The 11971-nt window shown below is 44.1% G+C and overlaps 1 protein-coding gene across 1 annotated transcript in view; it reads right to left on the bottom strand.

Annotated features, from left to right (window-relative positions):
• Nucleotides 1-2963: 2963 nt before the first annotated feature.
• The window catches only part of pcca (propionyl-CoA carboxylase subunit alpha), a 28091-nt gene continuing 19083 nt past the window's right edge, over nucleotides 2964-11971 (bottom strand). The window contains exons 18-23 of the mRNA XM_079687896.1: nucleotides 6889-6991; nucleotides 6506-6604; nucleotides 6327-6380; nucleotides 4468-4608; nucleotides 3425-3502; nucleotides 2964-3166 (exon numbers count right to left, since the gene is read on the bottom strand). Coding sequence (XP_079544022.1) covers nucleotides 3107-3166; nucleotides 3425-3502; nucleotides 4468-4608; nucleotides 6327-6380; nucleotides 6506-6604; nucleotides 6889-6991 — 535 coding nt within the window. The 3' untranslated portion in view covers nucleotides 2964-3106. The remainder of the gene's footprint in view (nucleotides 3167-3424; nucleotides 3503-4467; nucleotides 4609-6326; nucleotides 6381-6505; nucleotides 6605-6888; nucleotides 6992-11971) is intronic.

Here is an 11971-nt window from a genome sequence, read left to right as displayed (position 1 = left end):
TATATTAGAAAATGGAAGACATACAAGACCACTGATAATCTCCCTCGATCTGGGGCTCCACGCAAGATCTCACCCCGTGTGGTCAAAATGATCACAAGAACGGTGAGCAAAAATCACGGGGGGACCTAGTCAATGACCTGCAGAGAGCTGGGACAAAAGTAACAAAGGCTACCATCAGTAACACACTACGCCGCCAGGGACTCAAATCCTGCAGTGCCAGACGTGTCCCCCTGCTTAAGCCAGTACATGTCCAGGCCCATCTGAAGTTTGCTAGAGAGCATTTAGATGATCCAGAAGAGGATTGGGAGAATGTCATATGGTCAGATGAAACCAAAATAGAACTTGTTGGTAAAAACTCAACTAGACGTGTTTGGAGGAGAAAGAATGCTGAGTTGCATCCAAAGAGCACCATACCTACTGTGAAACTTGGGGGTGGACACATCATGCTTTGGGGCTGTTTTTCTGCAAAGGGACCAGGACGACTGATCCGTGTAAAGGAAAGAATGAATGGGGCCATGTATCGTGAGATTTGGAGTGACAACCTCCTTCCATCAGCAAGGGCATTGAAGATGAAACGTGGCTGGGTCTTTCAGCATGACAATGATCCCAAACACACCGCCCGGGCAACGACGGAGTGGCTTTGTAAGAAGCATTTCAAGGTCCTGGAGTGGCCTAGCCAGTCTCCAGATCTCAACCCCATAGAAAATCTTTGGAGGGAGTTGAAAGTCTGTGTTGCCCAGCGACAGCCCCAAAACATCACTGCTCTAGAGGAGATCTGCATGGAGGAATGGGCCAAAAATACCAGCAACAATGTGTGAAAACCTTGTGAAGACTTACAGAAAACGTTTGACCTCTGTCATTGCCAACAAAGGGTATATAACAAAGTATAGAGATGAACTTTTGTTATTGACCGAATACTTATTTTCCACCATAATTTGCAAATAAATTCTTTAAAAATCAATGTGATTTTCTGGAAAAAAATTTTTTCTCATTTTGTCTCTCATAGTTGAGTGTATACCTAGGATGAAAATTACAGGCCTCTCTCATCTTTTTAAGTGGAGATACTTGCACTATTGGTGTCTGAATAAATACTTTTTTGCCCCACTGTACATACGTATACTTCATTACCTTAGAGCAGGGGTGTCAAACTCAATTTCATCTCCAGCCACATTAGCATCCTGGTTGCACTCAAAGGGCCAGTTGTATATAGACTATATACAAATATACATATATAAATATTTAATATACATAGAATAATGTATTATATTACATGATTGCCTCTGCATTGGATTATTATCGGATAGGGTAATAACTTCATAATTAACTACGTCTGAAAGCAAAGGTCTAGGGCAAATAATTGCAAGTCTCTTCAGTGAGCATTTTGACAAAATGATTAAAAAAGAAAAGCCAAATTCTGGAGAAAAAAAGAGTCTAAATAAAAGAAACAAATGACATTTTGAAAATAAAGTGAAATTTTGAGAGAGAGAAAAGTCAGATTCTGAGAAAAAGTCAGATTCTAAGAAAAAAAGAATATTTTTAGGAAAAATAGTTCTCAGACAAAATGCTAATTTGAGATGCATTGTTGGACATGTAGTTTATGGCCAACGTGCTTCTGTAAATCGGCATGTAACCGTCTAATAAACATATAATATTCTTTGCTAGCTCTTGTGGGGCCACAGAATAATGAAGTCATGGGCCGGATTTGGCCCCCGGGCCTTGAGTTTGACATCCCTGCCGTAGAGTATGGAGCAGTTTGGGGTTCAAGTATCCAGCCGAGGACACATTGACATGTTGACTGAAGGGGCAGGGGATCAGACCACTGACCCTCTGATTGCTAGGCTCCCACTTCGCCCTGAGCCACAGCAGCATGGTCATATGTGTGAAGAAGATGAAGAGTCTATCTGTTCCTAAAAGCTGAGGGACATTTCTTATCAGGGGTTGCTATTTATAATGTAAGCTTTATCAACCGATATATCAATCATAACAGCCGTGAGTCCATTTTTAATCATGATTCTTGATCGGAAAAAAAAAATCTTAACACATTTAAAGGGAACAACACATGAGAAATTACAAAAAATGTGTTCTTTTTATGCAACAAAATACAAAATGATTAAAAATGGAGAACCAAACCGGGTGGAAGTCAGTTGAGAGAAGATGACAAACCACCAGCAACAAAATAAAAGCATTAGTGATTCCCAAAGAGGATGACTGGCTTTATCTACTGAGGATCAAAGACTCTTGATTTGCTTTTTGAAGCTCTCGATGGAGACACAGAGGGAACAGGTGTTGTTGCTTGTTTTACAGTATTAAACTTTTTTTTTTTATTGTGAGCCTTTAAAAAGAAATGTGGGAAAAAGAAAAGTCTTTATTGGAGTGTTTATTTCCTATATATGCTTCTTAGGCACACACTTTATGCAGATTAACACAGTACACCACATGGTTCATAGAACATATTAATCCCAGTGTTTATTTTTTAATCAAAGTTTTATTACATTAAAAAAATTCCTCTACATTAATTACAGATGAAAGATGTTTGCAATGTTCTCTGTCTCTAATAAGGAAAACCTAACCTAAATCATCACTGGTCAGCCAATTGCTTCTAGAAGTCACATTATTGTTAAAGTTGGTTTGTAATATAAATACACCGGTTCAGTGAGGTCTGATCAAGGCTGGACCTGCACCATGGAGACAAATGGACCCCTCCCCCCCCAACAGCAGGAAACCTGACTCCAGAGCACAGGATGGAAACCAGAACATTCTCCAGTCTAAATCTAACTTAACGGTTCATTTAGTCAGTTCATTCAGTTACAGTTGGAAGAATGAGCACAGCATCTTTACTGTAATTGAGATATCTGTCTCTTAAAATGTCTGCCTCTAATCCAATTAAATGTATTTTTGGTTCTCAAATCAAGAAAAAGAACATTTGGAAGAGTCATGAGCAGCTGAGGAGGGGGGGGGGGGGGGGGGGGGCTCTCCGGAGAGTAACCACTGGCAACATGATGGAGCGTCTGTTAATTTTCCAGTGTGGATCCTCCTCTGAGGACTCAGAGGGGGTAAGGCTCTTCCTGGTGATGTCACACGTCAAAGGTCAATATTTATTCTAGCTCTATACCAGCAGGTCTCCCTCTCCCACTGTCTCCCCCGCCTTACAGTGCACACTCTTCACCTGGAGGACAGGACACACACACACGGGTGAAAATTAAAACATGAAAACTTTAAAAGGCCAATTCAGAATGTTATTATTTTACATGTTTCATTAAAATCTTTTCCACCTGATCATTCTACCACTTTGGCAACTATTTGGTGGACCTTATATTCACGAGCAGGGATTCACTGATTTTAGCAACAAGCCTTATAATCTATGAACTAGATTAGTTAGGAACAATGATGACTGTTAGTTCTCCGTCACTGTTCATGTTGTTACCTTTGCTCCCCTGGCAGCAGTCAGACTGTTCTGCATCTTCATGGCTTCAATCACACAGATCTCCTGACCCTCTGCAACCTGCACACACACACACAGTTTCAGTCAAAAAGAACAATGGCTGAGTAGTGTTCCAGTCCACCCTGTGAGTCTGCAACTACATTACAAACAATCACTTGATCACACAAGAACACTGATCAAAGCCCCTTGTACAATATGCGACCGTGAAGTGAACTCCACATTAGCCCTAGTGCTGATGTCACTCCCATGGCTGAACAGAGCGGTGCAGTGATGACAGATACATCTTTAAAAAAAGACTTCCATTACCCTTGTCTGGAAGTCAATGTTTTTGTGATTGAGTTATTGGTTGGATGCCTGAAATAGTCATTGACACAAGCTGAAGAGATAGTCTCATTATGTTGTGGAAAAATGTGAACAAGCCCAACATTAGCCTTTAGCTTAGCAGTGGCTCAGTCAGTAGGGGCTTGGACTGTGGGTCTCAGGGTCGCGGACCAGACCTCAAATATGGAGTGTACCTGGAGAGCTCCCAGTTCACCTTCTGGGCCCTGTGATGCCCCTGAGCAAGGCACTGCATCATACAACTATTTTTGTATATGTGTAGATTATCCTGCTGAATAAAATGTGTAAGTAAAACGTGTTTGCCACAAATCTTTTTTTATGCAATATTCTAAAAAGCAATGGAAATATCCCGTTGCTCTTTGTCGAGGCAGCCCTTCAGATGCTAACGTCCAGCTGGCCTACTAAAAAGGGAAACAACTGGGGAAAAACATGTCTTGATGGAGCTGGATTTGTGCATGTTGAAACAGGATAAGGGCAAGTCAAAACGGAAGCACACTTGTGTAAAACTTCACTTTATGCTTTAACATCAATATTTCCTTTCATTGGAACTCAGAGGCCTAGACCAAATAAGCAGAGCATGGCAGTTTGCAGTGTACCCTGGCACATGGATCAGTCAGGTGACCCCGGGTATAAATAAGAACTGTGCACTGTGGATGCCAGTGTGTAAAGCTTTCATCATGTGTTACCGTGTCTCCAGGCTTGACGGACACAGCCACCACGGTGCCCGGCATGGGGGAGCGCAGGAGGCTGCTGGTGTCCTCTGGAACTTTCTCTGGCATGTAGGAGTTCAACTCTGCAGCCAGCTTAGACAGAACACGGATCTTAAACTGGAGACAGGAATACAGAGGATGAGAAACAGAGCAATGTTTGTTTGTTTGCAGGTCTTGGCAGATACCAGGTAGAATGTATAAGCATCAACAAGAATGGTCCCTGGAGAATTTGTACATAAAGTCTTTACTTTTTAATGAGATTATATCACTATCATTTATGACATTCTGCAGAACGTGAGCTAAAGTCAACAGCTACTGTTGTTGCAGTGTTTATGTTTCAATGTTTTACCACCTAACAATTTGTTAATTGGAGTGTTCATTTGACTGTTTATGGGGCTCAGTATCTTGTCCAATTGAAACTTGGATTGAACCACTGCTCCTCTGATTGGACTCCCATTTACCCCCTGAGCCACAGCCTCAAAAACACTGATGTGTTGTATGTGCTCATCTCATCTTAAACCCCTCTGTTTGGAGTTCATACATTCACTGTAAATAAAAATAAAGCATACTGAAATCAGTTAAGAACCAGTATTTGGAACCTAACAATGACAGATTTAAATCAACATTATCTTAAAACAACAGTCATGATAGCTGCACAACTCCCACCGATCGTTCTCTTCATCGCTGAAGACCCTCCTGCCCTCCATCTGCTCCTCAGAGGCCTCTGGCTGAGGTTAGAATGACGTTTGATCTCTGTGTTTGAGAGTTGTAAGCTAACACTACACTCTGCATTAAAGCCTGCTAAGACAGCAACCTGTGTGATGAAGTGTTGATACACAATTAAAGTATGTGTGGTAGGGGTGTAACAGTATCCGTATTCGTCCCATACCGTCGCGGTTCGGCACATGCAGTCACACGACGAATACGCCTTTTTTTCACGAGTGGGAAAAAAGTCTGTCATTCAGGGCAGTATCCATTACACTATTTATATTCCAGGGAGCGGTATTGCGCCTAAAAGCTGTTTGCCAGCCGCCCTTAAACAACAAATGAAGAACAAGAAGAAACACAACAACAACACGAACAAAATACAAGAAGAACGAAAGTTAGTATGGCGATTTCAGATAACACACAGGAGCTAGAACCCACCTGCTTCTTTTAAATCAGCTGTGTGGGAACATTTCGGGTTCCCTGTGGACTACAATAACGATGGAGTGCGAGTGGTGGATCGGACGAGGATGGTGTGTCGGCGTTGTTAGACAGCGGTGCGGTATGCTAATGTTAACACAAGCCAAACATGCTAAATCATATCAGAAGGCATCACCCAGATTTGCCAATCACCGGAGCCCGGCAAAAGGCAACAGCAGTTCAACAGCTTCTCCCCGCTGAAAGCCGTGAGACCAAAATAAATAACGGAAGCTTTTGGCATAATGTTTTTCAACGACTATGCGCTCTTGAAACACTTTCTTATTATTTATGATTATGATGTAATATTTTCAAGACTTAATTTAGTTTTACAGCTTGATGAAACCTTTTTGTTTGACATCAGCCATTATAGATAATATGGCCATTTGAGTGTGTGTGGTACTGTTTGTGGTTTGTTTTTAACTGTTTAATACAGTTCATTATTCAAAATGTCAGAGTTCCTTATTTTTAAACTGAAACTTGCACTACTGTTCAAAAATAAATAACAACAAACCTGGAATTATGCATTTGGGACTTTTTTTTGCTTTTTCTTGTTGTACCGAACCCGTACCGAACCGTGACCCCCAAACCGAGGTACATACCGAACCGTGACTTCTGTGAACCGTTACACTCCTAGTGTGTAGACATCTTACCAATGTGCCCTTGTACTGCAGGTCAATCCTTCCTGAAGCATCTCTGGACAGACACTGAAACAGAAGACAACAGATCATCAGCACTGCATCAGACGTCTCTAAAGTTTCTTCTGTTATAGTTTATTCCGCCCTCACCACGCTCTGTGTGGTAAATAAGATATGGGGTGTGTGTGTGTTACCTGTAGCATCCTGTGTGTGCCATTGATGCTGAGTGGTAGCAGGGGAGAGGCCAGGTTCCACAGTCCACTGACTTCCACCTGTTCTCCATCCACCTCCACCTGCAGAGACACAGACAGAGTCTACTGAGAGGTGTCCAGATGCACACTGATGAAGACTACAGTAACATGAATCCCTGCTGAATGATCTTCATCTCATCCTCTGGAGCTCAGGTTTGGACACAGTTGATAACATGATAATGTTTTATATGACAACCCACAAACATGAACTAGCATGCCTGTTTGATGGTGACCTTCTTATCCTCGTGCTTCAGGGACACTCGTTTGTCGTAAACGAAGATATTAAAGATATTTCATTTGTTCCTGGATGCTTATTAAATACTCACAGTATAAACATTCCCTGACTTGGTGATCTCCACAGAGTGTTTTCCCTCCTCCAGCTCCACGACCAGGTCCCAGCGGATCAGCTCCAGAGGGGCCGAGGACACCCTGCAACTCAGATGAAGATTCATTTAAATAAAAGATCTCTCCGTATTGAAATAGGCTCAGTGACAGTCAGTGTTTTCAATTTGACTATGTTGATAATGTGGTGAGAAATATGGACTCTCAGACAGTGGTGTAAAGTAACAAAGTGCATTCACTTAAGTACTGTACTCGAGTACAATTTGGAGATATTTGTAATTTACGTATGTTTTGTGTTTATGTTTTGCTACTTCGTACTTTTACCCTAGAATTCAGAGGTAAATGGTGTACTTTTACTCCACTACATCTATTCAATACTTCAAGTTACTTCACAGATGTGAAATATAATCAAGTGTTAAATCACACTTAAGTTCCTCCTCGAGTAAATCCACAAGCTACCCTGCAGTATACAAAGTCATTACAACTAGCTGCACCTTTACCAGCTTTGAGAACACTTTCATGATCAATCATTATAAAACATATCCAGGGTTTCCCACACAGACTATACTTAGGCGGGCCGCCCAGGTATATTAACGGCCGCCCAAGTATATTTCGCGACCCATTTAGGTTTCTTTTTCCATCCGTGACCACGACGCCATCTGCGATCGATTAACTTGTGGACAATGATCCCTTGCTCTACGCCTCCTGTACTCAGTCCCGGACTGGCCATCGGGAGGACCGAGGGGTTTCCCGATGGCCTGGCCTGTTAAGTGGCCTGCCTCACACAGGGTGACTGGCTGTCTACATGTGGCCTGCCGACATGGCCACTGTCATCCAGATGATAAATCAAAGCCCTTGATTGGTCCCTGTGTGTCATTCAAGCTCGGGAAAACCTCAGCTCAGGTGAGGGAAAGGACTCTTGAGTGTTTAGATAGTTAACTTAGTCTAAGTTCTCAGTGGGTTTCAAACGGTTTGGTCACCATTTATGTAAACACATATTTCCATTTGAGACGGTAGTGGAGCGAATGAAGAACGCTCACCCTCATCAGGATCCTAGCGACACTGTTCTGTACATATTGGAGCTTCTGAAGGCTCACGCTAGGAGTCCCGATGAGGAGAGCGTTGCAGTAATCGAGCCTTGAGGAGACGAAGGCTTGGACCAGTTGTTCAGCATCTGACAGGGAGAGTGTGGGACGGAGTTTTGCAATGTTCCTGAGGTGGTAGAAGGAGGTTTTGCACAGGTGTTTGATGTGGGTGTCAAAGGTTAGATGTCTGTCAAATCTTACACCCAGGTTGGTAACTGATGTGGAGAGGGGTATGTTTTGTCCAGAAAAGGTAATGTGGGTTATGGGGGATGACTGGACCTGGTTTGGTGTGCCAACTAAAATAGCTTCTGTTTTGGAGCTATTTAGTTGCAGGAAGTTTTCTCGCATCCAGGCCTTTATCTCCTCAATGCAGGTGTTAAGGGATGTTGATGGGAACGGTGATGATGATGGTGACAGTGAGGAAGCACGTGGGATAGAGTCTGTCTTTAGATATAGCTGCGTGTCATCAGCGTAGCAATGGAATGATATTCCATGCTGGCTGATGACATGGCCAAGGGGAAGAGTGTACAGGGTGAACAGAGTTGGCCCAAGGACCGACCCTTAGCCGCGTTCACACCGGATTACTTTTCCCACTTTAGTTACGATATAGTTCCGAAATGTCGCGTTCACACCAAAAAGAGCCGGAACTAAAATTAGTCAATGAGAACCTTTTTACCCCCTTTTACGTACCTGCTAGAGAGCAGGGACTCTCATGCGGCTCTCTTGTGAGAAAAGAGCTATATTTCTGATTGGCTGGGCAGATCGCAAACCACGCCCCGTAAAACAAAAAAAAAGTGTTGTGAAGCCACCATTTTATTATCCTCGCATTAGCATTATTAGCATTAGCATTAGCCCAGCGCAGAAACGCAGAGAGACTAACTTATGGCAACACAAAATAAAACATGGGAGCGGTGGAGATGAGGAGGTGTCGGCGTTCTGGCGATTTACTCGGAAAGCTTCAGTAGAAGCTGCTGGGAGTCCCAGCAGCTTCTACTGAAGCCAGTCCCCAACTCCGGGGACTTCCGGCCGGGGATTTTGGGCGGCAGTATACGCCGTGAAGTTGTTTGCAGCCTGCCAGTAAACCCAAAGCAGAAGAAGAAGAAGTGACGTCAGCGGCTTCATTTGCCTAATCCACCCCCAGGGACTTATTCCGGTGTGAACGCGATCTGTACTTAGTTCATCAGAACTAAAGAGTTCTGATGAACTAAGTTCTCATGAACCTTTGTGGGAAAAGTACTGCGGTGTGAAAGCGCCTCTTGAGGGACACCCCAGGTGAAAGGGTGGATCTGGGACCTCGCACCTCCCAAGGAGACGTACTCTGTTCTTCCAGACAGGTAGGACTGGAACCAGCTCAGGGCGGAGTCAGAGAGTCCGATGGTGTGTTTGAGGCGCTGAAGGAGAATGTTATGGTCGACAGTGTTGAATGCTGCAGTCAGATCCAGAAGGATGAGGAGAGATGGGGATCCAGTATCAGCCGCCATCAACAGGTCGTTTGTGACCCTGACCAGAGCTGTTTCAGTGCTGTGGGCAGAACGGAAACCGGACTGGAATTTTTCAAAGAGGCCGTTTAATTGTAGATGGTCCTGAAGCTGGGCGGCAACTACTTTTTCCAGCACCTTAGCTAGAAATGGGAGGTTGGAGATGAGCCTGTAGTTGGCGAGGATATCTGGGTCTAGGGTGGTTTTTTTTGAGAAGGGGTCTGATGACGGCAGTTTTAAGAGCCAATGGAACATGACCAGCCTTGAGGGAGCTGTTGAAGACGTAGGTGATCATGGGACTTATAGCCGAGATGTTCGATTTGACAAGGGCTGTGGGTAGAGGGTCTAGTGTGCAGGTGGAGGGTTTCATCTTGCAGGTGATGTCCTCAACCTGTTGCTGAGAGATCTCCGTGAAGCAGCAGAGCGGTTGGAAAATCCCAGGCTGTGGGTTAACAGTAGGGACAGACACAGCGCAAGGGGTGGAGAGAAGAGAGCGAATAGTGGCAACTTTTGTCCTGAAGAAACTAACAAAATTATTGCACTGCTCTTCTGTAGTGTCGATGTGTGATGGAGTTTGTGGCTTGAGGAGATGATCAACAGCAGAGAAAAGCTGCTTGGAGTTTCCAGGATTTTTACTGATGATGTTGGAGTAAAATTGTGACCGTGCTTTTTTGAGTGACTTTGAGTAGGTTTTTTGATGTTCCTGATAGGCTAATCTGTGAACAGTGAGTCCAGATCGTGAGAGACGCCGCTCGAGTACATGCCCAGCTGCCTTCATGCTACGCAACTCTGAAGTGAACCAAGGGGCTGAGCGGGAGAAGCTGACTGTTCGTGATTTCAGTGGGGCGTGGAGATCCAGGACAGTACTCAGGGTTTTGTTGTAGTATTCCACTGATTCACTGACTGTAGTGAAGTTTGCAGAGGGGGGGGGATTTGCTGCAGGTCCAAAGTCATGATGTCTGTGCCGATGTGTTTCAAATTTCTGAAATAGATTTGACGTTTGGGCTTGATGTGGTGAGACAATTTGTACTCCATTGAAACAACCTTATGATCCGACACTCCCAGATCGTACACCAACAGATTTGTGATGGGGGCCGAGTCAGTGATAACAAGTTCAAGCGTGTGCCCCCTGGTGTGTGTGGGGACATCAACATGCTGTCTGAGGTTGAGAACATCCAGTAGTTGCAAGAATTCAGCTGCAGGTTGGCGGGAGGGGGTGTCAACATGGATGTTCAAATCCCCCAGTATGACAGTATTTGCAGACGTGGTACAGACTGAAAAAAGAAGTTAATTTATCTCTGAGATGAAGGCTGGGTTTGGTTTGGGTGGCCGGTAGATGAGAATAATAGTCATGGGGAAAGGGGGTTTGCATTTAAATGCGAGGCATTCAAAGGAGGATAGGTCAGGAAGAGACAAGGGGGTCAGTTTCAGGTCACTGCGGTGTATTACGGCTAAGCCTCCACCGCGACCAGTGCGGCGGGCTTTCTCCAGGTAATTATAGCCAGGAGGACAGGTTTAATTTAGGACTGAAAAGGCCTCTGGCTGATGCCAGGTCTCAGTAAGGCACATTAAATCAATCCCCCTATCTAGGATGTGATCATGTATGAGACATGATTTATTAGTGAGGGATTGTGTGTTAAATAGTTCTATTTTGAGGCTTGATGAGACGGTGCTATGTAGAGGAAGAAGTAGGCTAAAATCCACTCCACGTTTTCTGTCCCGCTTGGTGTGTAGAAGTCTCGCGATGTTTCCAGAGCTACTATTTGTTCCATGTGCGGCGGTATTATGATGACGTGAAAATAGTGCGACAGTGTGCTCAGCTGACCAGAGTGATGGAATGGAGTCTCCAGACTGGGAATAAACAAACTTTCTACGGGAGCTTCTGTGGATATAGCGGCTTCGGCGTATAATTCCAAGCTGTTTAAGTGCTGAGATACAGGTTGGAGTGCTGTAATGTCTTAACTCGAGCAGCTGTGTGATGGAGTACTTTAGCGTCGTGCCGGACCGGACAGATGCAGAGTTGGTAGCTGTTTGTGTTTGCCACGGACCTGCAGACCAGAGATGGTGAAAGAGCCAGAAACACAGAAAGATCCACAGCATGGCAGATGATCGAGCTGGGTGGAGAAGTTGAGCTGGAATTGTTTGTGGTAGGTGTCGCTGCTGGCCTAGCGGCTAACCTTATTAGCCACTCGTAGCTTAGACGTTAGCAGCTCGTTCAGCCGACGAGGGATTTGCAGGAAAGTGGATTATTGTCTGGGTATAGTTGGTATAAGCATCCATATAATCCGTGCAAAAACAAAAGAAAAGCAGTAGAATGACAATAAGAGGCTACGAGGGAGAAGCGGCAACAGACCGTGCTAGCGTCCTCTCTCCCTGTCACGATCTGTCTGTGTTTTGTCTTGCTACCATATATATTATTCTGAAATGGACCAATCTGCACAATGACTACTTTTACTTTTGGTACTAACATGGTGAGTAACATTTTGATTGCAGGACTCTTACTT

Source organism: Notothenia rossii, assembly GCF_949606895.1.
Source record: "Notothenia rossii genome assembly, chromosome: 6".
Lineage (NCBI taxonomy): Eukaryota > Metazoa > Chordata > Actinopteri > Perciformes > Nototheniidae > Notothenia > Notothenia rossii.
The sequence above is the reverse complement of the archived record's forward strand: the minus strand, read 5'-3'. Positions and strand labels throughout refer to the sequence as shown.